Raw genomic sequence first — 26356 nt, forward strand, 5'->3', positions numbered from 1 at the left:
GTGTTGAAAGGCCTGTCTCTCAACTAAATGAACTTAATATAGCATCATATTTAAATGAAAATTATCTCAATGTCATATCCAATAAATTGTCACCATCTTAAAAAGTTACATTTCTAGAAGCTTCCTATGTTATATGAAAATCTTTGCGTTCTTGAAAGATCCCCCTTCAAGAAAGATAGTTGTGGCATTATTTCAGATTTGAAGCAGTTTTTAGTATAACTGATTCTTTTCAGAGATATTTATTTACCTGGACACACAGTGGGCACATGGCCAAAGGAATAAACTATTGATTACAGATACATTTTTATCTTTTTGGTGCAAGTAAAAACAAAAACAAAAACAAAAACGTGTTTGTGTGTGTGTCTATAAATATGTGATTAACTTACATGTTTAAAAGTAAAATGCGGGTATTTTAGGTAAATATCGCTTTCTATGGGAAATGCTATATATTCTGAAGAACAAGTCCTTCACCCCCAATTTTAGTGAACTGTTTCCTCAGGTATTATAATTGGGTTTTAAATTAGTTATATTTTCTGTGATTGACTTGACCAGGGTTTGCAGAGTAACATCAGTGCTGCTTAAAAATATGTTTTCTCTTGTCTTCTTGTTCAGGGCCCTGAGGTTGCCTCTGATTGTTACCTTTTTACTATAATTTGGACACCAATACTGTCTTTGTCATACAAACATGATTTTCTTTAGATGAACACACTGGCTGTTTGTGAAGCAGGTGCTAATTTACTCCATAGAAGCTAGTCTTTTTTTTTTTTAGAGGCTTTTATTTATTTATTTTTAACTTACTTTTTTATTTTTGAGGGGGAAGTAATTAGGTTTTTATTTAGTTATTTATCTTTAATGGAGGTACTGGGGATTGAACCCAGGACCTTGTGCATGCTAGGCATACACTCTACCACTGAGCTATATATACCCTTCCCCCTAGAAGCTAGTCTTTGATTAGTTTTGACTAACGTTTATATTTGTGTCATGGGCTTTTGGTCATGAAATTCTACTAACTCACACACTGCTTTTGAATGAAGATTTTCCAGAATGAATATATAAATATTTTATTGACTTTTTAATTATTTATGCTTCTGTGTTTTCATTTTACAATTCTAAAATTTGAAGTTTTTACTTGTATCTAAATCAAATGTATATGTGTTATATATAAATCAAATATATGTACGCTATTTTATATTATATAAACATCTATTGTTATATCTTCTTATTTTATGATTATTATTTATGTATGATTTTTTTTTCCTGGATTCTGAATTTCTTTGCTTTAAGGACCATATCTTCCTCATTTTTTGCATTTGCAGACTTGACCTCAGTATGGGCCACATTGCAGATATTATGTAAATTGAATCAGTGATAGTATACTTAGATATTAAAATAACTTTAAATTTGTACCAAAATAATGCTTAGTTCGTATAATAAACATCTAGTGGGAAGAAGCAAACACTGTTGTATCTAAATGAATATATAAATTTGCTTTGTTTCTTCGGGCTCCCTCCTGGCTCAGTTATCCTTATGCTAACAGTATCATGACCTGAGCATGATTATATGGGAAATGTGTTGCCCTTGACATCAGAACAAAAACCAATTTTAGTGATGTATGCCTGATATAAACCCACTAAATTGTTGATAAATTAAAATAATTTTAAGAAGGAGAAAAGATGAATATGGTTTAGGCAAATGGCACATTATTTAAAAACTACAGGTTATAGGAGGTATATGTTAAAATTTTTTTCCTTCGGATAATAATAGAAATTGTAAATCTACACTCAGATGTCTATGGTAAGGTAAGAATATAACATTGAATAAAAATGGTATCTGTCTTCCTTTCCTTTGATAATTTTCCATCTGAAAGTCAATGAGAACAAAGTAAACCCTGAAATAACAATAATCAAATTGTCCTTTGTGTTGGTTTCATAGAACTTTGAGTGATTATCAACTCTTAGGTGCCTAGGATTTCTAGATCTTTCCTCTGATTGCTTGCTGTTGCTTATGCTTATCTTCAAAATGATTTTTTTTTTGTATCTGAGATAAGGCTATTCAGTGTTCTGTTCAGAGGTTTCCATATTCACCAACTCTAGATTTAATATTAATGAATATTTTTTAATGAGACATTCTCAGATATTTTCATTTTAAATCAATGTCCACTTTTTTGTTATGAGCTAATATTTTGTTTTTCATAAGCTTATTTATTGTAAGTCTTTTCAGAAATATATTTTCCCATTCAATTTCATATATAAAAATATATTAAATTTTAAAAAATGTATTATTTTAAATTTGCAAGTCACAATGGAAAATTTTACTGAAGTGACATTTATCCCCAAATAGTACTGAAAAATATATTTTCTTTGTTGAACATGTAAAACTTTTGTCTTCAGAGCAACTCAGGCGTGGTTAGGAAAGTATTAAACATTGAGGAGTAGCTGCAAGAAGCAAGGTTAGCAAGGCCAAAATGGGCACCATCTAGTGGTTGTTCAGACATAGTGCAGCCTAACTTGACAAGTCTGTCTTCAGAGCGGCAGTTAAAATTCAGATGCCTACAGGAGCCAGGCAGATAATGTAAATGGGAGAAATGGTGGGAGAAAAATCAGTTATCAGTATATATCACACCTCTATGGTTGCGAGACTGTGGTTAAGCACAAGACAAAATAAATAGCATGCAGAAGAATGTATTTTACAGTCTGAATGGAAAGAAAAATGCAAGCTCTGTGATTAACAGCCTCAGGGAATGGCAAGTTCAATGACAAAACCAGCAGCTGATCAAGTTCAGTTGATTGTTGTCATTAAAGAACCCAGGCCCTGTGTGGCTAGACCCTCCAGGTCTTCAAGGGAACCTGGAAATCTGGATTTGGAGGTGAAGTCTAATTTTGTGAAATCTAATTTTAGTATGTTGGCTCATTTTTTTAGGTGTGATATGGCCCCAACTTTAGTACTCCTTGGGGCCACATTGAGCCATTGTGAGATCTTTCTTTCCAAAAAAAATCCTAAATTTATTGATTTGATTTCTTTCAGAGGACAGAAAAGTTTTGGACATCTTCTAGTACCATTGTGGGGTGAGGCTGGATTGTAAAGTTACTGAATCATTGCTAGATTGGGTTTTGGTTGAAGATTTGTTTTTAACATTTACTTAAGATGCCAAGACTATAACTCTAACTCTATGTAGGACAGACTCTTCTCATTGGTCTCCCCCAGTGCTGACCCTTAAATGGGACACCTGGTATGTAATTGCAGAGCACGGCCACTTTCCACAGGGATTAGTGCACTGAGATGGTGAGGTATATAACTTTTAGTGTTTAGCTTGGTTCTTAAGCTCTATATAGAATTTAAGTTCATAATTTATATTACTTTGATTTATCTTTCTTGTAACTTTCTGCTGGGCAACTTGGGGTTCTTCAAATAAATAGCACGGATTATACTTTGCAAAATATAGGACAGGATAAAACACTGAGATAGTTGTTTGTTACTTTCCAGCTTTCCCCAAAGCCCTTAACCTTGACCACGTCTTTCCCCATCTGCACAGAGGAAGTGAATAGAGAGAAAAAGGGAGAATCATCAGGATTCAGAATCCTTTGAACTTGTTCAAAAAAGTAGGAGAGGCAGAGTGAAATGAAAGGAACCACAAATAGCAGTGTGGCCTAATTCCTTCTCTCCGGCCTCCTCTGTGCAGTGTCTTGAACCATCACGTTCAAAGGCAAGACATAGCCCTTCCATTTTCTTCCAGCTCCCTGCAGGCCCTTAAGCTCTCTGACCTGGTCCATGACCGCTTTCTCACCTGTTCTCTCTGTTTCATCTCCCCTGGTCCCCTGGCTGTTCCTCAGTCACATCACATAACCACCCCGCTCACACCACTGTACTGCTGTTCTTTCTGCCTAAAATTGTGTACTCACAGGTATCCACTTATTCCCCACTTCTGCATGCCAGTGCCAATGTGTCACTTTCTTCGTGAGGTCTTCCCTGATCGTCCCAGTGAGAATTACATCCCCTGCACACCCAAGCCTCTATTTTGCTGTACTCTCCCCTGACACCCAGCCGAATAGCATTGAATACCTTTTAACATAATACATGATTTACTTAGTACATTTATTTCATATCCTCTGCTAAAACATAAGGACTCTTAGGGTGGAGATCTTTGTCTTGTTTGGTTTACTGATGTGTCAGAAAACCATATGTGTGATGAACTGAATATAAGTCTTTTAAATTAAAGAATGTTGAACTTCTTATCTACTTAGGTCTGGGCATACCTCCCACAGCCTGCTATAATCGCTTAGGAGAGGTTTCTTGCAACACATTTTATCATGTGTCGGCTTGTAATCTATTTTGCCTTTATTACTAGAAATTGCAAAAACGCATGTTAAGGGGAAAGAGACATTTGTTTGTTCGGTTCGCAAAATGCTTGTTAAAACTAAAAAGAAGTTTGTATGCATGCTCTCAGTACAAAGGGCAGTCACTTTGTATAGATAATTAGTATAAAGAAACTATAAACGAAATATAATTGGTTTGAAGCAGTAGAAAGGGCAAAGAATATGAGGTCAAAGACTTGAGGTGGATCCTGGCTACACCATTCAGTAGCTCGCTGACCTCCAGTTAGCTGTTAACCCTGAGCCTCAGTTACCTTATATATAAAATAGAAAGAAGAAGAAGAACAGAATCTGTCTTATTTACCAGTGGATAATGATGTTTTCTTTCTTAATACACATGTTTCCTTCAACACGTAACCTGGTGTATGTCTAAATGTACAATTATTTTATTAAAGCTCACTCGACAGATTCACCCTTTAGCATAAAAGCTCCATAGGGACGAGTCTGTGCCTTTGTTTGTGTTCCCAACTCTAAACGCAGTGCCTGGCGCATGATAGTTGCTGAGTAAATATGTTGTTGAATGAATAATTAAGCAAATTTAAGCCTTGTAGTTCATATGGCATAATAACAGTGTCGGTTTGTAGTCAATTGTTATAATACAGGTGTCTGTTATTATTGTCACTGTCGAAACTCTTATCATCATCTTCAAGTTCATATTACTCAGGTTTCTTTAATCCACTACCGAGGTGGGTGATCGTCTTCTTGCTTTACTGCCATAACTTCGAAGTTTAGTGAACTAACACAGAAACGCTTTGCTGATGTAATGATGTTGTTACAGGTCTCTAAGCTGGCTGGCGTTCTGGTCAAGCATGGTGTCAAGAAAGGCGACACTGTGGTGATCTACATGCCCATGATCCCGCAGGCGATGTACACCATGCTGGCGTGTGCAAGGATAGGAGCCATCCACAGTCTCATATTTGGGGGATTTGCATCCAAAGAGCTAAGTGGTCGCATTGATCATGCAAAGGTAAGTGCTTTATTTGGAGAAATCAAGTAGTAGCTACGTATAGTACTGACATATACTGAGCAGTGGATGACTCATCCAAGAGTGATCTGTGCTTGTTAGATCCTCCTTTCAAATGGAATAATTAAAGTTTACTTTTTATTTGGCATACACTATTAACCAAAGTTTTATTTTCAAGTCAGTCCTATGTGAAAGACATCTTTCTAGGTGCTGTGAAGAGTATGAAGTATAAGGTGCATGCCTTTCAAGTTAGCGTGCCATATGTTTGGGTGTGTAAGATGTTTAAGAAAAATAACTGATGACTAATTTGTTCATTCAACATACATTTGCTAAGCTTCCACTGTGTGGCTGTTACTGTCCTTGGAACTGATTAATAAATGATACTTATCAAATTGCTGGGACAAATGACTAGTTTTATAATCTACAAACTTCCAGGAATGGTGGTATAGAGCACAGTGGTTAAGAGGGAGTGTCAGGGAGGAGTGAATTACAAGTTACGTATTTAGACAGGGTACTAATATCACAAACTTGAAAGGCTGTTGTGAAATATCATTGAGATACTGAATTTAAAACACCTAACATAGTGCTCATTAAAAAAAAACAAGTTAACTGCTCTTGTTCTATGAATTTACAGCAAGGATCAGCAGACTTTTTTTCTGTAAGTTACCAGATAGTAAATATTTTAGGCATTGTGGGTTACATGGTTTCTGGTGCAGCTACCCAGCAGTGCTGTTCTAGCCCAAAGGCAGCCTCAGACACCACAGAAATGCAGGGCAGTGTCCCAGCGTCACTTTACAGAACATGATTTGGGAAGCTTTAGGCTCTCACCCATAGTCTGCAGACCCCTGATTTAGAGGCAGGAATATGGCATAATAACAGTGTCAGTTTGTAGTCAATTGTTGTAAAACAGGTGGCTATTATTATTGTCACTATCGAAACTCTTATCATCATATTCAAGTACGTATTATTCAGGTTTCTTTAATCCACTACCGAGGCGGGTGATTTCTTCTAGTTGGGGTGGCAGAAGGAGGCTTCCTGAAGGAGGTGAGATTTGAGTTAGATCTTAGCTAAAATTCAGCTAGTTAAAGAGAATGATGCTGTGGGATCCAGAAGGAGAGGAAAAAGCAGTCTAGCATTAGAGGCAGGAAAGGGTGGAATTCATTCGAAGGACAGGGAATAGACCAATGTGATTGAAGAGGGAGAGAAGATGAACTTGCAAAGGTAGTTTTTGTCTGAACTGGATCCTGTAGACCTTGACAGGTAAAGTTTTTGAGCAGGTGACTTTCGCGTTTTAAGCAATGTTAAGAGGAGGCAAGTCTTGCAGTATGAGGTGAGTAGGGGAGAGATTGGAACGAGAACCTTCGGTAGGTGGTCTGTTTGTGTAGCAGTGGGCAGTGTGCGAGAGGGGAACAGCAGTGGGAAGATTAAAGAAAGAAGGTTGTTATGGGAGATGGGGATGATTGACCTTTAGAGTTTTACAAGCCCAGGATGAGTCAGTCTTAACAAGGAAGGGAACTAATATATATCGAGGGTCCCCTGAGTGCCAGGCATAAAGTGAGGTTTTTGCATATCTGACTTCATCTGGTAATAGACCGGTTATTAGAACTAACAAGCTGGTTTGCACGCTGACTGGCTGGATTCTTTTTTTTTTTTTTTTTTCTCCTCTTTTTTAAAACATGTTGAGTGAGTGCTTACAAAGGGAAATCTAGGAGAAATTATCAGTCACTGACTGACCTACAAATCAGTGGGCAGTGGGGGACTTCTTTCAGAAAGCTGTAGACTTGAGTTTTTTAGCTACAGAAATCCTAAATACCATTTGGGCAAAGGTATGATATGTATTATTTCCTTTTTAAAATATTTTATGTGATGTAGGAAAATTTATGTATCTATATGGATTTATAAAACTTATGCCTGTACCACTGGAGAAGTTTTCATTCATAACACACACACCCATGCCTCTAACCTTGTTAAGGAGTTTTAGGCAATATGTTCATTCTTATGGGCATGATCACTGAACAGGTCAAATTAAAGGTGAGAAGATGGAGATAGAGATACGTATCTGAGATATTTGGATAGAATTGGTGGCTGAAATTAGGGATGATTTTGATGTCATGATTTTCAGCTACGTAGGCTGAAGAAAAAGTTTTATTTTAACAGATTAAGATGGGAAGAAGTCAGCTGAGATGGAGTAAAACCTCCAGTAAAAGTCTGTTGATAGAAATGTTGAAAAGGATAATTTTCTAGAGGAAGAGTCTAATTTTGATTTTATTACACTATTCTACTTCGGATATATTCTATATATGTTTTCAATTTGGTAACTTACTTTCATTTATTCAGAATTCTCATCTTAGGAAATGTTATCTAGAGTTATTTTTGTAAGTATTACATATATTAAAATGTGAATTGTATTCAGATGTCTGACCTTTAAAATATAATAAAAGGACACAAGACTAATTTTTTCATTTCTTTCTTTTTTCCCTCACAAAAGGCAGCTTGATATAGTGGAAAGAGAAAAGTTCTGAAATCAGAACTGGCTCTCTTTCCGATTCCACCATTTTTAACCTGGGGCAAGCTACGTAACTGCACTGCATCTCAGCTCCATGAATAGTAAATGATACTAAAAAGCAGAAAGTGCTATATATGCATGTATTTGGCATAATATAAACCTTCTGTAGATGAAATGTATTGTAACCAGAAATCAGAATTCAGGAATAGATGTACTACCTTGGATTCATTATCTGTCTCCTGAATAATTTATTGTCTGTCTCCTTTGATTTGGATTTCTTGGTGAAGGAACAGTATACTTAAAAGAATAAAGACATGTTTATTTTGCAAATTAATGAGCATTTTGGTTCAGTGCCACAAATATTTATTAAGAGCTTGTGGTACAGCAAGCATTGTACCAGGTGTAGGAAATAGGAGAGTGATGGGGTCCAAATTGGCCTTGGAGAGCATCCTGTGCAGTGGTGGGCATGAAGGACATCTGAAGCCTGCCCAGAATCTACCAAGGGGGGAAGATTGACCCTAACTTCTTTTGGCTACACCTGCACTTATCTTGAAGAATGACTAGCAAGTGATCAGTTTAAAAATAGTGCAAGTATCTCTTACTGATGGGGACCGGTTCAGGCTTTGTGGAGTTTGAAACTTAAATCATTTGGGGACCCTTTTAAAATCATTTGGGGGCGCTTTAAAGAAAATTATGACAAAATTACAAATATTATATTTGATGAAAATAAGCATGTATTTAGAATGAAAAAAGAATCATAAAAGAATTATTAGAGATTCGGCTCTCTTCCTTCTGAGGTCTCTTTAGGCATTTAAGCAGAGATGCTTATGGAAAAAAATTTTTTAGAAATACTTCCTAAATTTAATGAATTCTTTGGAAATTAATGAATTTTTAATAGCTCATATATATTAGCCAGAAGCATTGTTATGCATGGAATTCTGAGCAGGTGAGATTTATGTGGAAGTGGTTAGGTCTGTAACATTTTAAAATGGTTTGTTGGTTTTCAGGCCATTTGTTCAATATAGATGCAAGTTCTTTAGAAATGTTAAACTGTCGGCCTGCATCTGAAGTATTATGATTGCCTTAATTAAGATGATTAGGCTTTCTCTTGTTATTATTTATTTATTTTTCGTTGTAGCCCAAGCTGGTGGTTACAGCATCGTTTGGCATTGAACCTGGAAGGAGGGTAGAATACGTACCACTTGTAGAAGAAGCACTGAAAATAGGACGACACAAGCCAGATAAAGTTCTCATTTATAATCGTCCAAACATGGTAATCTGAGTACCGAATTTGGTTCTTGCTTATGGTGATTCACTAAGGATGATTCTTGTTGACTGTTTGAAAGGAGCGCTTGATTTATAAACCGTTCAACAACTTCTGAGCATCACTATTTTTGGCAAAAAAATATGAATGATGTTTTCTGTCTTTATTAAAAACTAGCTTAAATCCAAAAAACTGAAGCACAGAAATACCCATAATATTAATGAATTCGATTCTGTGTATAATCTACTGTGGTATCATTTATTAATTTAAATTACAGCTATAATGATAATGCAGTTGATCCGTGAACAACACGGGGGGTTGGGGGCACCAGCCCCCACACAGTCAAAAATCTGCGTGTACTTTTTACTCCCCCATAAACTTAACCAATAGCTTGTTATTGACTGGAACCCCTACTGATAACATAACTGGTCAATTAGCATGTGTTTTATGTGTTATGTGTGGTATATACTGTATTCTTACGGTAAGCTGGGCTGGAGAAAAGGAAATGTCATTAAGAAAGCCATAAGGAAGAGAAAATACATATGTAGTACTGTACTGTATTTATCCACACTGTTAAGTTTCCATAGTCTGTTAACAAGATGAATCTAGTACCTGCATCAGTATTGTCTTGTATGATACAACACATTGCAGGTGTTGTACAGATTACTACCACTAGACATCAAAAATGAAAAGATAAGGTGAAAAATAAATTCATATTTATTTACAGGTGTAATGATTCATGCATGGATAGTGAGGAAGCAGCAATATGGTTGCTTTGTGGTCACCCAGCCCGTACCCTAATGAATGACTTGCTAGACAGTGTTTACGGCATGCAGTATACACTCATAGTCATAATACAATACTGGGGATATTGTTACATTTTTAAAAACTACTTACGTGTGATGATAGGCTGATCTGCAGTTTTTCCGATTACCAGAGGGAGAGGCATACTGTACAGTAATTTTCTGAAAGCAAAGTTATGAACCAGTGAGAAAACTAACACATTAATAATTTCTTATTATATACCACTCACCTTATGCCTATGTAAGGATAAACTAGTATCTACATATATGCATTCATGACATGACTTTTTCATAATTCTTTTGGTATTTCTAGGCAATGTGATTTTCTGTGAGTTTTTCAAATCGCTAAAATCTCCAAAAATATTTCCAGTATATTTACTGAAAAAAAAATCAGCATATAAGTGGGCCTTTGCTGTTTAAACCCTGTGTTGTTCAAGGGTCAACTGCACTAAGAAACACTGGCAGATTACCATATGATTTTTAAGGCACTCCATTCATGGATAATTTTTAAAATCTTACCGATAACTCTATGAGTGAGGCACTATTCCTATTTTAAAGAAGAGGAATCCAGTGAACAGAGAGATAAAGTCACTTGTCCAGCTAGTGTCAGGGTCATGATCGGAATGCGTACACTTGATATGCATAATCTCTTGGCTACCCAGCTTTGTGGAGAGGTGTGATTAATTTGCATGTAAAATGTCTTTTAAAAACTTTAGAAAAGGTATTTGGTCTGGAAATAATGTTTAGGAAAACGAAATATGAATATTCTAAACAGATAAATTATTCTGTGATCAATGAAGGAAAAAAAAAGCTGTCTAATGCATCAGTGATGGTATTTTACAGTGCTTTTTTTAGTAAATTTGCCCTAATGAACACCTCATTTCTACGTCCAAGCAAGTCTCTAGCTATTTATAATGGGACCAACTTGGGTTTCTAACACATTAAAAGTTTTTGCAGAAGTAAAATGGCAAGTGGGCAAAGAGTCATGTATAATTTTGTGGACTCTTGAGAGGTTATCTGTGGAAAACACTTAAATGACAAGATATAAGAGCAGAGAGCATTAAAGCTATGTCACTTTGATTACCACCTAGCAATTCCCATTACCACATTAAATTCCCATGCAGAGGTTTAGTAGTCTGTGATTCATGAACTACTACACTCAATGATTTTAATATTTTTACTGTTGAAGAATTTTCAGTTTCTTTCAGGTGACCTCCAGCACATTTAAAAAAAAAGGCTTGTTGCTGTTCAATCAGGGAACGCAAAGTCAGCAATAAAGAAGGCTTGGGGTAAGAGGTTAGAGGAAGCGTAGGAACACATACACACACACACACACACACACACACACACACAAGTGTTTATGTGACTGTGTATGCTCTGTGCACACATACATGAATTCATGTAGAATTTATAAGAACTCATGCTAGGCCCAAGTTAAGTACTTTCAAATACTCCTTATTTAATTCTTACATTCTTACAAACTAGTGAAGTAGATGCTATTACTAGCCCCATTTTACAGGTGAAGAAACTGAGTCACAGGCAGATCATAGCCCAAAGCCATAGCTAATAAGTGGTGGAGCTAAGATTTGAACTCAGTTTCATGGCTTTTAACCAACAAGATATATCCTATTTCTTTTACTTTATAAACCATCTAGATATGGACATGTGAATGTGTCCTGTTCAGATGTTTCTAAGGCACATATCACCTCTTTCTTCTTCATAGGTAGCCATCCACTCCCCCTACCCCACCCATAACTGGCTCACTTTCCCTCTTTCTTTTTCTGGAGACCTTTCTCTCTGCTTTTGACTTACCTTTATTTTAGATGGATGTCTCTTGTCCTTCGTATCTGACCAGGGGGTGAGGCAGTAATTAAGCCCAGTGAGTTGGCTCTGCTTTGAGTTTAGAGAGATACAAAATTATCAGGTTCAGTGATGCATCTCATTAACCAGGATTGCATTTTGCCAGAGGAGATAAAAACCTGGCTGCCACTCTGAAGCCTCAGGCAAGCAATGACAGCATCCAGGGCAGGTCACATCAGTCACCCTTGATGCTCCCCCAGTATAACATGTAAGAATGGTTAACAACTAGGAAGGACATGTCTATAGAAGTAAATGAGTATATGTAAAGCTAATGTTGATTTTCCCCCTCTCTTCCTTTCATTAGATCTCCTTTACACATGCCTCTATTTCTTAGCCTGAGGAGTAACCATTCATTCAAGGCCTCATGTCTTTCGATCTGTAATTATTTTCGAGATTCCTCAATTGACGTTTTTTATTATACAGTGTGATGAATTTTTATAGGTCCTATAATTGTGATGTCAAAGTCTTGCTAGTTTGAAATTAGTTGTGTTCATTTAATACATAAAAACAAATGGAAATGTACAATTAGGTCCCAGTGAACTATTTTTATGTATCTAATTGGCACATCCAGGGAACTTCCAGGGTGAGGCCGGAGAAACCAGTTGGACCTAAAACTTCTTCTTCATGGAGGTCAATTCAGGTTGTTGTCTCTCAGTGTGCTCATGCATAGAGACGTCATATTTGTGATGTTATATTGATCTGTTAGTTTGTAAATGTACTCATTTAAATATGTGACCATTTTTTACAACCCTGATTAATATATTAAGGGACCTGAGAATGGAAGTGGCCTGGCTTTTCTAAATCTCTGAGTGTCAGGGGTCACCTAGATGAGATGAATGGTTACATACATTCTCTAGGTGGTAAACTTACCTTCACAGAGGGCTGTGTAGTCTTGCCTGTGCCTGTGTTAACAGGCTCCCCAGCTATAAACTTCCCGATGTGTCATCTTGAGCTTGTCATCAGAAAATAACTAGACATGTACTGGGTCTTAACTCTAAATAGCTGTAACTCCTCATTAGAGTAATTTTTCCATAAGCTACTTACATCATCTAGCTGGCTTTTGAAGAGGTCTGTCTAACTTAAGGTGTATCTGTCTTAATTCATGGTTCATTATTATTGTAAAGTTTACAACACAGAGCTTGGTTCTAGTAGCAAAAAAGAAAACAAGCATTTCTACCATACTAATCAATAACCTAGATGGAGGAAAACTCGGATAGTATTTTAAATACGTCATATCCTGTCATTAATTTTCAAAATTGATTTTTGTTCTCGAAAAAGCAAAAGAAGATTTATCCCTCACTCCTGAAAATGATTTAATACTCTCTCAGTCAGAAATATGGCCACAGTATTACTTCTAAATGGCCCTTGTATAAAGAGAAATTTTAATGGGTTAGTTGAGATTTCACTGTGAGGACAGTAGATTCCAAAGTAAAAGAAATAAGTTATGAAAAATACAAGTTAGTTTATGACGTTAATAGTGTACATACATCTATAGAAACATGAACCTCTGTTAGGTAAGCGCTGACTTGATGGAAATGTGCCAGCATCACACTGAATTTTTTAAGATTATCCCTAGGTTTGAATAAAACATTTTCTTTTGTAAGTTCATTTGAAGCCAACATCAAATTGTTGGATTTTTTTATGAACATTTATCTTAACTCAAACCCTGAGATATTGAGTCATAAGTCTGATATTTAGTGTTGTATAGGCCTAGATTTCAGTCAGATGCTCAGACTAATGCAGATTTAGCTACTCTCAGTCTTCTGATTTAATCTCCTTTGCTCAGTACATATTCTTGTTTTTGTTTTTTAGGAGCCAGTTCCTCTGGCTCCGGGTCGTGACCTTGACTGGGATGAAGAGATGGCGAGAGCACAGTCACACGATTGTGTTCCTGTTCTTTCTGAACATCCTCTGTATATTCTCTATACATCTGGAACCACGGGGCTGCCAAAGGTATTCACTCTCCCAGAGATAATTATACTGGCGGATTCTTTTGCACCGAGACTGTTTGATTACTGACTGAAAATGTTTGCAGACTTTACCTTGAGGTTTAGACTTAGGTACTTTTTAATCTTAAAGAAATGTTGTATCTGAATATAGAAAAATATTAATTATATTTAACGTTAAATGCTTTTTCCCTGTTTCTTTCAAAATCTTCACAAGTATCAGCGATACTCAGTTGCTTTAAGTAAGCTAATAAAATGAATATAATTTGATTGAATATCAGTTGGTTTAATACAAATTTATAAAATGTATTTTAAATGAAATATTTTTATTTTTTCAACTGAGGTACGACTTTCATACAGTATGAAATTGATTTTTGATTTAGGGGAATCCAATTCATCATTATAAACGCAAGTTCGAGAATTGGCCTAGACAGTTTGAACAACAGGCAATTTATCTAGAGTATTGAACTATTTGATTTGCAGCGCTGAAGACACTCAAGGATTTTTTAAATCTTACCACGAAAGGTGTTTTCACAAAGCAAAGTTAAAAGCATCAGTATTCATGAATGTGTCAGATATGAGACAAATGCTTCTTTTACCTGGTATCTCCAAACAGTACTGTTTCTCTAGACAACTTCATAAAGGCTTGTGATACCATCTTCCTATTCATCTCTATTCAGGAATCCAATACACATTGAATCATAGAAGGTTAGCGGGGAAACAGGCTTCCATAATCACTGGAATCCTGCAGGGCATTGGCCTCTTTATTAATATTAGATCTCTGTAGCATCAGAATTCTGAAACACAACCTGTTAATAATCTTAAAAGAGTGATCCTATTAGTTTAGATTTTAAAGATGAAAATTAAGATGCTTTATATAAAAACTTGCTTGTGAAAAAGAAAACATTTGGTAGGGGACTATGTTCTCTCTGAGTACAGAGACCATGTTTTATTGCGTTTTGGTCTACCATAGTGCATTGTGGGTAGTTGGTACTCAAATTTTTGTTGAGTGCGTAAATAAATTAATGCATATACATAAAGGTGTTTGTGTCATTGTAGAATCAAAGCCCTGTGATTGTTTTTTAAACAACTCTGGTCATCTGAAAAACAAATATTCCTTACGTTGAAGACTCTTAAGATTGTTAAGCAGTCCAAATGATCTGCTGGATGCAATCCTTATCCTTCACTTTTTGCAACTCTGCATTTTGCACCAGCCACGTAGAGTCCAACTGAACATTTAGCTGTAAAATAAAAGGGGACTCAGCAGGTTATAATCTAATATAAAAGTATCAACATGAGAGGAAACCACTGACCCTGAAAACATAGTACAGCCTAACCAAATAAAAAAAAAAATCACTTGAGCTCCTTAAAAGCCTGAAGGAATCATATGAAAACTTTCGTGCTACCTCAAGACTTTAAATCACTCTGAAATTCACTGTGGCCTGGGTGGGGAGCCACATGAGAGGGCAGAAGAAGAGCCTGCCATCAGAAATAGAATTAATATACAGAGCATTCAATCCCAAAAGTGGTGGTTCCAAATAAGGAAGAATCCTTGGTGTTTCAGGTTTTCTCTGGGTCAGGAAGTTCTTTTCGGCTTTCCTAGATGCCCAAGCTGCAGATCATTTGACATTTCAATCATCCTCATTGTCTTTCTAATTTCTGTCCTGAAGATAATCTTTTTCTATAGATTGGAGAAGGCTTTAATTGTTTAGGGATTTCTAATCACATTAAATTATCTCAATTCAATATGCATTATTGAATGTTCCTTAGTTGCTAAAAGAGATTAAAAAAACCATGAGTAAACCACTGTCCCTTCAGTGTGGTTGGGTTGAAATGTATATGAATACAGGTAATGTAAGGTAGACTGTGATCTTTGCCCTAAGAGGGCAACACGGTTTCTCTCTCTTGAGGAAAAGATGAGATTGAATAGTGTCTGAAGGTTTAAATGTCATTAATTCAACCAATATTACTGAGCTTCCTTTTTAGAAATATGTCTCTGGCTTTCTTTTTAGAAGTTTACGTTCTATGGCTGGACATAGGCACTAAACATATAAAGAGCTGTGTAATATGTGATGGGTTATGGAGAAGAATAAAGCCAGGCAAGGGTGATGGAAAGAGTGGGAGAGCTGTCTTATCAGGGAGATGTCAGGAGGAACTCTTGACCGGCAGACATTTGAAGGATGAAGAGTACTTCTTCGTAAAGTGACATCATGGGGAGGAGGGCATTCCAGGAAGATTGAGTCAACATTAGCAAAGGCAGGCGCGTGTAAGGAAGGTTCCAGGATGGCTAGTGCGTTTGGTACAAATGAAGAGAGAAACGGCCAGATACATAGGTAGGGGCCAATTGCATAACATTTAGACAAGAAGTTTTGGTTACATTCTGTATGTAAGGAATGGAGAACACTAATGCTTCTTAAGAAAGAGAGAAAAATATGAAGGAAGGTTAAGTCCTGCAACATTGTGTTGGGAACATAGGCAAATACACACAGTGGAATGAAGGAGATTAATTTTCAGGCTGTGTTTAGTTTAGGACCTTACTGAGGCCAGCAAGCTTATGAGGGAGCAGTCAGATCTGGTTCAAGGATAGGAGTAAAGCAGCGGAGGAGTCCAAGACTTTGAACCTGAGAACATAGGAGGATGGTTTTGAATATTTTACTAAACTAGAACACAGGAGAATGGTTTGGGGTCGGGAAAACTGGGAGGTTTTGGACGTATGGCCTATAGTGTGTCTTTTGGACATTAACACAGAGATGCCCAACCAGTAGTTGGAAGTAAAAGCTTCTGTCCAAGAAGTACATCTGTGGTTGGAGAGAGACTCTTAGGAAGTCAACAGTGTAGAGCACTGGTGTTTAAATCATGAGAGTGAGTAGGTTTTGCAAAGTAGAACATGCAGAATGACAAGAGAAAGTAGTCATTCCTCAAGGTCTTTCAGAAATATCTTCCTCATCTCTTAGGTGGACTTTAGAATTTCAATTGCATTGAAATTGTGCATTGCCAACAAATCTGGATGCCACTTGTTTTATTTTACTTTTATGCATACTACTTTTAACTTACTTATCTTCATAACATTGCACATTCTGGGAGGTCTTAGAATATATTTCATATGTCATTGAATCCACTAGGGCACTAACCTTAAAATTGGGCCACAGTAGGTCCCCAGAATGTTTGTTAAATAGTCTCTTACTTCTCCAGTGAGCTCCCAGGCATCTCTTTATTCGTAAGTTTCTTCCTTTATTTTTGGTAGGTATAGTCAGGATTAATAGAATCTGAATTTTTAATATTGGGATTCCCAGAAGTACAGGAAAGGTGAGCACAGAGCACACCTGCATTTATGAAACATTTAAATATACAATTCATGTCATCATATAGTTTGTTTTCTTGATCTTTGATCTTCATGAGGAAAAATAATATTGTGAACCCATAAAAATATTCTTAAAATCCTCATTTCCCATAGACACATATAAGCCACACATAACACAGTCTGTTCTTTGGTTAGAATTTGCAGGTATATTAAGTGCGTATTTGCATCTCTGCATCTCCCAACCCTGGATTTGTCAGGTCTGACAGGTTAATCTGTTAACTGCTGCAAATATTCCAGCCACCACAGCTGAGCTGCTTTGCAGACACTTCTGTCTTATTGTGGGCTTCTGTCCTTTTGGTTTGGGTCCTATATTCACATTACTTCAGAGAACTACACAACAGAAGACTCCCTCTTTGTCCAGATGGGGTGTTGTTTTGGGAGTGGGGGATTTACTGTTGGCCATATTTATTTTCTTCCAGTTTGCTATCATGGAGGCAGGGTGAACCCCCCCCCCCCCCAAATTACAAAGGAAAAGAAACCAAAAGCAAAGGATTGGGAAAAAAAAGCATGACAGGAAGGTTGTAGGCAAAGTCTTTTGTCCTGCTGTGTATTTATATAACTTGCATTATCTTTTACTCTTAAATGTTAGATGACTTATTCATATCCTAGAAAAAAATAAGAGAAAGTCAAATAATAATTTCAAAAACCCTGTAGACTTTTTTTTTTCCAATCTGTGGTGCAGTTCTCGCAGTTAAAATGCTGAACTTGCCACACCTTTGCCCTTCATCTCACAGTTGTTCAGACCCATAAAAAATTATACGGCTGCTAAAGTATCCTCCGCAGAGGCAGCTTCAGAGCCGTGGGGAAGCCTGCAGCAAGAGGCTTGACGTTTGATGAAATATCCCCAGTGGAGTCATTCCATTTCTGCTAATATCCATTAAGTTCTGTGAGTTTCAAAGGCTTCTCTTGAATGAGAAAGAATAGTTTTACAAGTTACGGTTTTCATACCTGTGCTTATTCACTCATTTAATTGGTCAGCAAATGTACTAAATGCCTATTCTGTGCTGAAGATACAAAGTCATTCTTCTGGCACCCAGAGTAATGGAGGAGACTTAGCAGTAGGTAGGCATTGTTAGTGCCCCGAGGCTCAGAGGAAGTTTGCAGGTCCTGGGGCCATGGAAGAGGAGGGGAAGGCTTTTAACACAAACCGTGGATTTCGACAGCTTCCAGGAGGTGGCACTTTCACAGTGTTGTTAAGTACTCGTGTGAAGTAGGACTAACCAGGTGTAGTAAAAGGGTGGGGGTTCACTCTAGAGAGTGGGAATATCATCTGTAAATCCACTATATAAGAACAAGAATATTGTTGATGTGTTGGATTTTTTAAGTAAGCAGAATCATGCCTTACATTTTTCAACTCACTGACTCCAACCATCATTTGGTGATGAATCTCTTTCCTCTGGGTAAAATTTTTATTTCCCCTTCTTATTTTGCTTTTTCTTAATTTGTTAGACTGAATTGAGATATATATACATATGTGTGTGTGTGTGTATACATATATATAAACATACATCCATACAAAGCATATGCATGTATATACATGTGTACATATAGACAGTACACTTGTATGTCAATGGATATATATTTTATGTTTGTGAATATGTGCATTTGTCTTGCACAAGCCTTTATTACAGAGTAGGGTGATAGAGGGGTTCAATTTAGGAAGTATGAAGTTTTGTTGTTTATCTAGACATCTTTTTATCCGAGTATTTACAGATTTGCCATTCAGATTTTTATAGATCAATTAAAATAATTTTTTTAAGGTAAGACAACCAAACTCTTAATCTTTCCACATACCTCAGTCTTCCTTCCTCTTCTGCTACAACCCATGTTATTCCAACCATATTTTTCTTAATATTTTACATTAATGGCCCCATTTTACATTAATGGCTTTCCTTGTCTTCAGAAGCAGCTCATTAAACTGGAAATCACAAAGCACCAGCTGCTATCACTGTCCTGCCATTCCTGAGTGATGAATCATCAGCCTTTAGTTTTACTTGTGTGGTTTGAATTTTTAAATACCTGTATATATTAAAAGTGTTATTTTTCAAAGAGCACCTTCATACTGTCTCCTTTCTTATATCTGAGATAGAATTCACTGTCATGTCTTTATTTGGGGCACAGAGTGTTATTCCCACCTGGGTGTCTTTCAAGTTCTCCAGAATACTAAGTATTGTGGCTGATCCTACAGAAGCCAGGATGGTATATTGGCAGGTCACAGGGCTTTTCGGAAAATACATTAGGTCATCATCTCATGTCTTTACTTTTAAGGTAGAGAGGGTATAAGTACATAAAGCAGGTAACAAAAGATTCAGAACAATAAGATGCAGCATGCTTGTGTTTTAGGGGTAAGCATTGTTGAATTTTTGGACAATTGAATAATTGTATTTTTATCTCATATTCAAGATTTTGAATATACTTTGAAATGTCATTTTTTGTTTCTGATTAATTTTTCCTACCTAGAATAGTTTATTTTATTTTATTTATTTTTGAGCATGGTTTATGTGTTTTTGAAGGCTAAACAGGGTTTATCTTTTGTATTTTAATGATCATTACCTGTAAAATGTGATTATAAACAAGAAACTTTATCATCTCAATTTTAGTCACATATTAATATTATAATAAACTATTTTTAAACTAATCTTTCAATTTTGTTACTCTCAAGCTTCTTATAAAAGATCTACATTGAGAATATGAAATTGTGCAGTTTTTTTTCCTACACCATACCAAATACCCAGAAAATTGAAAACTGCCATCTGAATATTTTAGAAGCAAGACCAGATTTCATGAATAGAGTCTAGATTAATGAATGGAAAATGATGCTCGACAAAAATCTTTATACTCTTTCTTTAAAAAAAATAAGTGGTTATCAAAGACCAATGAAAAGAAGGCGTTATGGCTTTTCTGTCTCCTTTAACTCAATTTTAGTTATTTTTAATGACAATCTTTGATGATAACCTCTAATTATTTTGATGTTTCTGCCTTTTGTGTGTTATTAGCACAGGGAAAAATTAAAAAAAAATTGCTAGAAATAAGGAAATAATTTTGTTAATAAGACATTAAATTCTAGCCTGTATAATTTTAAATGCTTTTTCATGCATGGTCTCATTTTATAAGTCTAGCTTTTTTGGGGTCAAATGGATTTAAGTAGCTACCATTTTATAGACAAAGCAACATTGGTAAATAACCTCTAAAGAAGTATTCACTTGAGAGGTAAACAGAAATTTGATAACCTATCTTTTAAATTATCTCCTGAGTTTTACAAATAAATTACTACTCATTTATGTTCTCATTAGGCTTTTATTCCTTTCTGTCCCTTCCAGTTGGTTAATCTTACCCTCTGTATTATTTAATCTAAAAATTTACAGTTACAATGATATTTAGAATTATTGAAAAGAATGACCTCTAAATGAAGGGACAGGCAGTTGGAGAGAAAATTCTAAAATATCTTAAGTGAAATAATGAATGATTTTAATTATCACTGTCTGCCATAAATATATGAATAACGTATTATCTGTGAAAAAAACCTCACTTTTTATCTTCTACCAAATGAACAAACATTTTTAGGAAAGAGTGTTTACAAATTGATTTGATATCAATTTCATCAAGGTATTGAACTGTAGGAAAAGATCTCAACAGGGCTGACAAATTAGCAAAAATCATGGAAGACAGTACAGGTATAGTAGGGAAAGAGCTGCTCAGTTTACATGGGAAAATGCATGTGTGAAATTTACTGTCAGGGGCTTAGGATTTCTAATACCCCTAAGGTGATCAAAAGAGCCAGCTGCATGCTAACCATGTCATACAACCTGGAAAGTAACTATCAAATGCCAACAAAGCTGCATGTGAAATATGCCAAGAGACCAGGTGTTCTGCTGGTAGATAAAGTGCATTCCACAGCTTGATGCCTATGTTTTATTAGTGGTACCCGAGGAGAGCAGCAATTTTAGTAACAAACAGAAGGTCAACTTCTTTTTTCATTCTTCTGATTCATGTATGTGTGTCATAGTCACAGAGCTGTACTAAAAAGGTACAACTAGTAGCACCTTTATTATTTAGGACCATGTGTGCCCTTTTAGGTAAAATAATTATTTTCTTCACAGAGTAATGGTAATTGCTCTAATAAGAGGTGATTGAAAATACGTGTGAGTGTCATATAACTTATTTCTTACCAAGCATTCACCTTCTCACTCTGAATAGTCACATCATAAAGTCTTTTTGAGCCAATGATGATTAATGTTTATAGTGAAGCAATAAATGAAATTAATTGTTGCATTTACCATCAGTTCTTATTTATGATGACTATTGTGCCTAGTTTTCAAATATTAATCTTGTATTAACATTGAATATGTTCACTGTCAATGATAGCTGCTAGAAACAGATTCGTGAAAGCTATAGTACTATGGTATAACAGTCCTTCCTTTTGCCCAAAATGTAATGTAAGGCAAATCTGTCAGCTTCAGATCTAACTCATCAGGGTTGATTCCTCAGAGTTTCAGAATTCATCAGTAAAGAATTGCTCAGCTCTAATCCTGTGGTAACATGACCCCAGGGTAACAGTGTAATAGGATCCAGTTAGAATGTGACTGTTTCCTCTAAGCATCCTTTTATTATTTAATAAATTAAGGAATAAACATCCTTAGTCTGTATCTTAGGCACACAACTGCCTTTGACCTTTCTGTGCACTTAATTTTGAGAGTTACCATTTTTGTTCTGGAAATATGTGTGAAGAACGTAATGTTGATAATTTATGTTGCCACTGGAAAAAAATTTTATTGCCTGTTCTTCTGGGAAATATCATATTTTCTTTAGAAAGTCCAGAATGGTCTGTGAGAATGGATTCTACAGATGGACTGATATTGTTGAATTGTTCTGTGTTTATTACTGGAAGAGCCAAAGAAATAGTGATTCAGATAAAATTATATGAAAGCCAAATAATCTGTAACCTATAGAATAAAAAATACTTTAACAGGAACTTTTCTTAAGTGGATAGTATGAAGATAGAGAATCCTTTAACAAGTTGTTTATTGATTTTAACTTCACTTTTTCTCTCCTTTAGGGTGTGGTGAGGCCCACTGGAGGATACGCTGTCATGCTAAACTGGACAATGTCTTCTATATACGGACTTAAACCTGGAGAGGTGATCCCGGTTTTAAATTCACATTACATATCTTCCCTCTGATTGAGATGTAATTATGCATTTTATTACCTTCTTATTGTTTAGGTGTGGTGGGCAGCTTCTGACTTAGGCTGGGTCGTTGGACATTCCTATATCTGTTATGGACCTCTTCTACATGGAAACCCAACGGTTTTATATGAGGTAATAATATAGAATTAATACCACGTATAAATAATATTTATTTTACCAACAGTTTTTGAGAAGTAGTCCTAAGTAGGAACAGAAAAATATGGATTGGGGCATGGAGCATTTTTATACCTTCTTTCAGTTAAAAGTATGATTTCATAAGAGAAAGGCATATATAGCAAAAAATAGACAACTGTCTAAATTGTGTTGAACAAAGCTATAGAAATTATATTCTGGAAAAATACACACTAACAAGTTTGATGTCTATCCCTTTCTAGAAACTATTATTGAACTGATACTGATTTTAGAATCTTACAAAACAGCCATCATAAAACAAACAACAGAATTCACCTTTTTGTATTCTTGTAGGATTAATGGATTTTCAAATATATGTTCTTGATTTTAGCTAAATATTTTTGGTAGTTTCTGATGATAGCTGTATGTATAAGGGAGAGAATAGTAGACTGACCAGATTCATAGCTGAATAAATAACCACTTTAAGATTCTGTTGCATAAAAAAAAAGATTCTGTTGCATGGACTGATGTTATCCAGGAATAATATTTTTGTGTGTGTGTTAGAAATCTCTGCTCTTACGCCTATTCTATTTAATTTTATCAATGCCTTGTACAAATACTTAAAACACATACATAGCAGATTGTAGGAGATCAAAATTTGAGAAGGACAGGTGGTAGTTTGTTAAATCAGTATATGAAATGATCTTGGACTTTTGGGGCAAAACACACAAGATGGGAAAATATAGAAATCTTTACAATCTTATATTTATATTAAAAATAATTGCAGAAATGAAGTAAAGGAAACAGGTTGGTTGCAGTTTATGTGGTTAAATCCCTGTGTTATTATAATTGTCCAGAGTTCAAACACGAGTGGTTGGTAGGATTGCTTTAAAAAAAATACACACCATGTGCAATGTTCCAATCTTATTTTTTCACCTTTGGAAATTTGTGTTCAGTTTAATGTGGAGGAGGAAACATCAGTAACTTACTAGAAAGCACCTGGATCAAAGGGACTAGGAGGAAAATGTCATACAAGGAAGAGATGAAGGCATTATGAATGGTTAGTCTGAAAAAAAGAATATATTTAGTGCCCATATATGGTAAGATATTTTTTGATATTTAAAGAGTTGCCATATATAAAGGGAGTAGTGTAGTACTATGGAGTTCCAGAGACCTATATTTTGGAAATAATCAGAGAAAATTTAACTGTCTTTAGTTAGAATAGTAGAATAGGCAACTTCTCAAATAGAAGGCTCTCTTAGTGTCTCAACATCAAGCAAGGAATTTGGAGAAGGGAATTTTGTATGTGGGATGTGGATAATAGTATTAGATGATGTCAACGTTTTTTACTATCTTAAAATTCTGCAACTCTATGATTCTGAAAAAAATTAGAGACTATTCTTGGTCTTCGTGGGAGTGTCCTAGTCCTAGTCCTAGTCACCGTTTAAGGCATTAGCGTTCCTTCATTTTCAGCTGACTGGTTTTCTGTCTCTGAAGGCTGAGAGATATTAAAGCAGACTTTGACACAAGTATTAAACCATCAGGCACTACTCCACATCTTTTACACTATGCCTTAGTCCTTTGTAGACTCAACATGCATTGTAGTGTTTGTAATAATTAAAACATAAAATAATCTTGACAAGTCTGTTCCGTACCGAAGTCCTTGCAATAGAATAACTATTTTTATTAAAGCGGTAATTCCCCTTGAAGTAAACAAAATAAGCCTCAACACTGAATGTTTATAATGAATTGTGATATTGCTAGCACAAATGTGACAAAGCCAAAGGTGTCATTATATTCATTAGTATTTATAAGTATTAATCTGCCTGTAGAACTGAAGTACATATAATTTTTGTGCATTTACCATTGGCCTATTATTGTTTATCAGGTTTATTACAAACATGATTTTACCATAAAAGAGGCTTGTTGTTTGTCTTGATGTGCTCAAGAACAGTGTAGATGCTCTATAAATATTTGTTGTACAAAAGAGTGATTTTTTTTAACTTTTAAACCTTATCTGTGCACCTTGGTTTCTTTCCTACTATTTGTAAACATCTTTAATTCTCTCTGATCACAAAACAAAGCCTTTTATTTAGACTTTTGCACCTTTCTGTCTATCCCATCTTTATTTTCTTCTCCAGTAAGCTCCTTGAAAAAACATCCTTTCCATACTGTCTGAACTTTATGTTCTTGCAATTACACTCCATCCCACTGAAGTCCAGTTTCTCTCCACATCACTTCATAAAGCTGCTGTATCAGAGGTCAACAGTGACTTCATAACTGACAAAGTCAAAGGGCCTTCTTCAGTCTGATTTTATTTTCTCTCTTAGTGGCATCTACCTTGCTGACTGTTGCCTGCAGGTAATTCTCCCTGCTCCCTTGAGCTCCTGGCCCTTTTGTCGGTTTCTTTTGTCTGGCATGACTTTCCCTCTGTCTTTGTCTGGTTAATTCCTACTATCCTTGAAGACTCTGATTAGATGTAATCATCTCTTGAAAATTTCATTCAGTATAATTTCTAGATTCATAAGAGCTATCTGCTTGAGACAATCTATGTTTCATCATGGAAGCATACAATGGATATTTAAATAAGATTTTCTTTTCTATCATAGACATACAGCTTTACATCTTCAGGGTAAAAACATATTGGAAATCCTGGTTGTCTGCTTTGGTTTTAGCTTCCTGAAAATTACCAAATTTTCAACATAGTCTTGTTTTTCTTATTAAAACAAACAAACAGCAACCAAAAAACCCCACAAAAATCTTTGATTCTTTTATCCCCTTGCGGTTAAAATACCCTCTCTTCATCTTTGAAGGCTTGCCTACACCCAGTAGCTCCATTTTCTAACCTAGAACTTTGCAATCCTGTCCGTTTGGCCTCTGTCATCATCACGTCATCATAACAGATTTTGATAATCTCCCTAGTGATCTCTATTTCTTCAAATGCCAGTGGACATTTTCAGTCCTCACCATACTTGGCTTCTCAAAGTTTGAAAGTGTTGCCTATTCACTGTATCTTAGTCACTTTCTTCTCTTCTAAGGCACAACAGGCTCCTACTTTTCTGGTTATTCTTGTGCTCATTTCTTGCCTGAAATTTGCCCATCTGTTGCCTGAAATATGTTCCTCTTATCCTTTAGAGCATAGCTCAAGTGTCCCTTCCTCAGGGAAGCCCTCCTTGACCTCTCTGACTAGGTCAAGTCTTTTTGTAGTCTCTCTTAAGCACCCTGCATTTTTCCTCTGTGGCTTATGTCATAGTTGCTGTTACACATTAGTTTATAGGCTTCTTTGATTTATTCACTTCTCTCTGCTCTAAACTCTGAGAAGGAGGGAATTATCTTAGTGTTTTTTCATCATCACTTCTCAACTCCTAGCCTTGTTCATGACACATATTCGGTTCTCAATAAATATTTGTTAAATAAATGCCTGAATGAGGATATCAGAAAAAAAACACACTTGATTTGTGAGTACATTCTTTTTACTCTAAGAGAGGAAAAAGTAACTCTAATATTCTCTTTACCAGAGAACTTCATAAACAAGTAATATGTTATATATATTTTAATAAGCAAAGATTTATTTTTATTCTTTGAACTGGCTGTATTTAATGTATGCAATTCTGGAAGCCAAATTGGACTTACCAATTAAAATATGCAAAGCAACTCTGAATAATTCAGTTCTCATTTTTGAGAGGAAGAAAAAACAATACCTTTCTAGAAATTTATTTTATTAATAGTGTGCTGACTGAAACAGACTTATCTCCAACAACATATGGACAAAGACATATTTGGTAGAGCAGTTTTGTCAAAGAAGAGGAATGAAACACAGTACTTTAATATAGGAACTTCAATGTGTAAACAAACTTGGGAATCTGGTATGTATATGCAGGCATGTTGTGTGTTGGTAAATGATGGTTATACTCAAATGTTTTCTAGCCTCTCTCTTCTATTTTGTATCTGCTTTTTTTTTTTTT

General features: G+C 35.7%; 1 protein-coding gene across 1 annotated transcript in view; it reads left to right on the forward strand.

The window, feature by feature from the left end:
* The window catches only part of ACSS3 (acyl-CoA synthetase short chain family member 3), a 133504-nt gene that overhangs the window by 46103 nt on the left and 61045 nt on the right, over window positions 1–26356 (forward strand). The window contains exons 3-7 of the mRNA XM_010975095.3: window positions 5149–5337; window positions 8979–9113; window positions 13580–13720; window positions 22131–22211; window positions 22296–22391. Of these exons, the coding sequence (XP_010973397.2) occupies window positions 5149–5337; window positions 8979–9113; window positions 13580–13720; window positions 22131–22211; window positions 22296–22391 (642 nt within the window). The remainder of the gene's footprint in view (window positions 1–5148; window positions 5338–8978; window positions 9114–13579; window positions 13721–22130; window positions 22212–22295; window positions 22392–26356) is intronic.

The sequence above is a fragment of the Camelus dromedarius genome, chromosome 11, assembly GCF_036321535.1.
Source record: "Camelus dromedarius isolate mCamDro1 chromosome 11, mCamDro1.pat, whole genome shotgun sequence".
NCBI lineage: Eukaryota > Metazoa > Chordata > Mammalia > Artiodactyla > Camelidae > Camelus > Camelus dromedarius.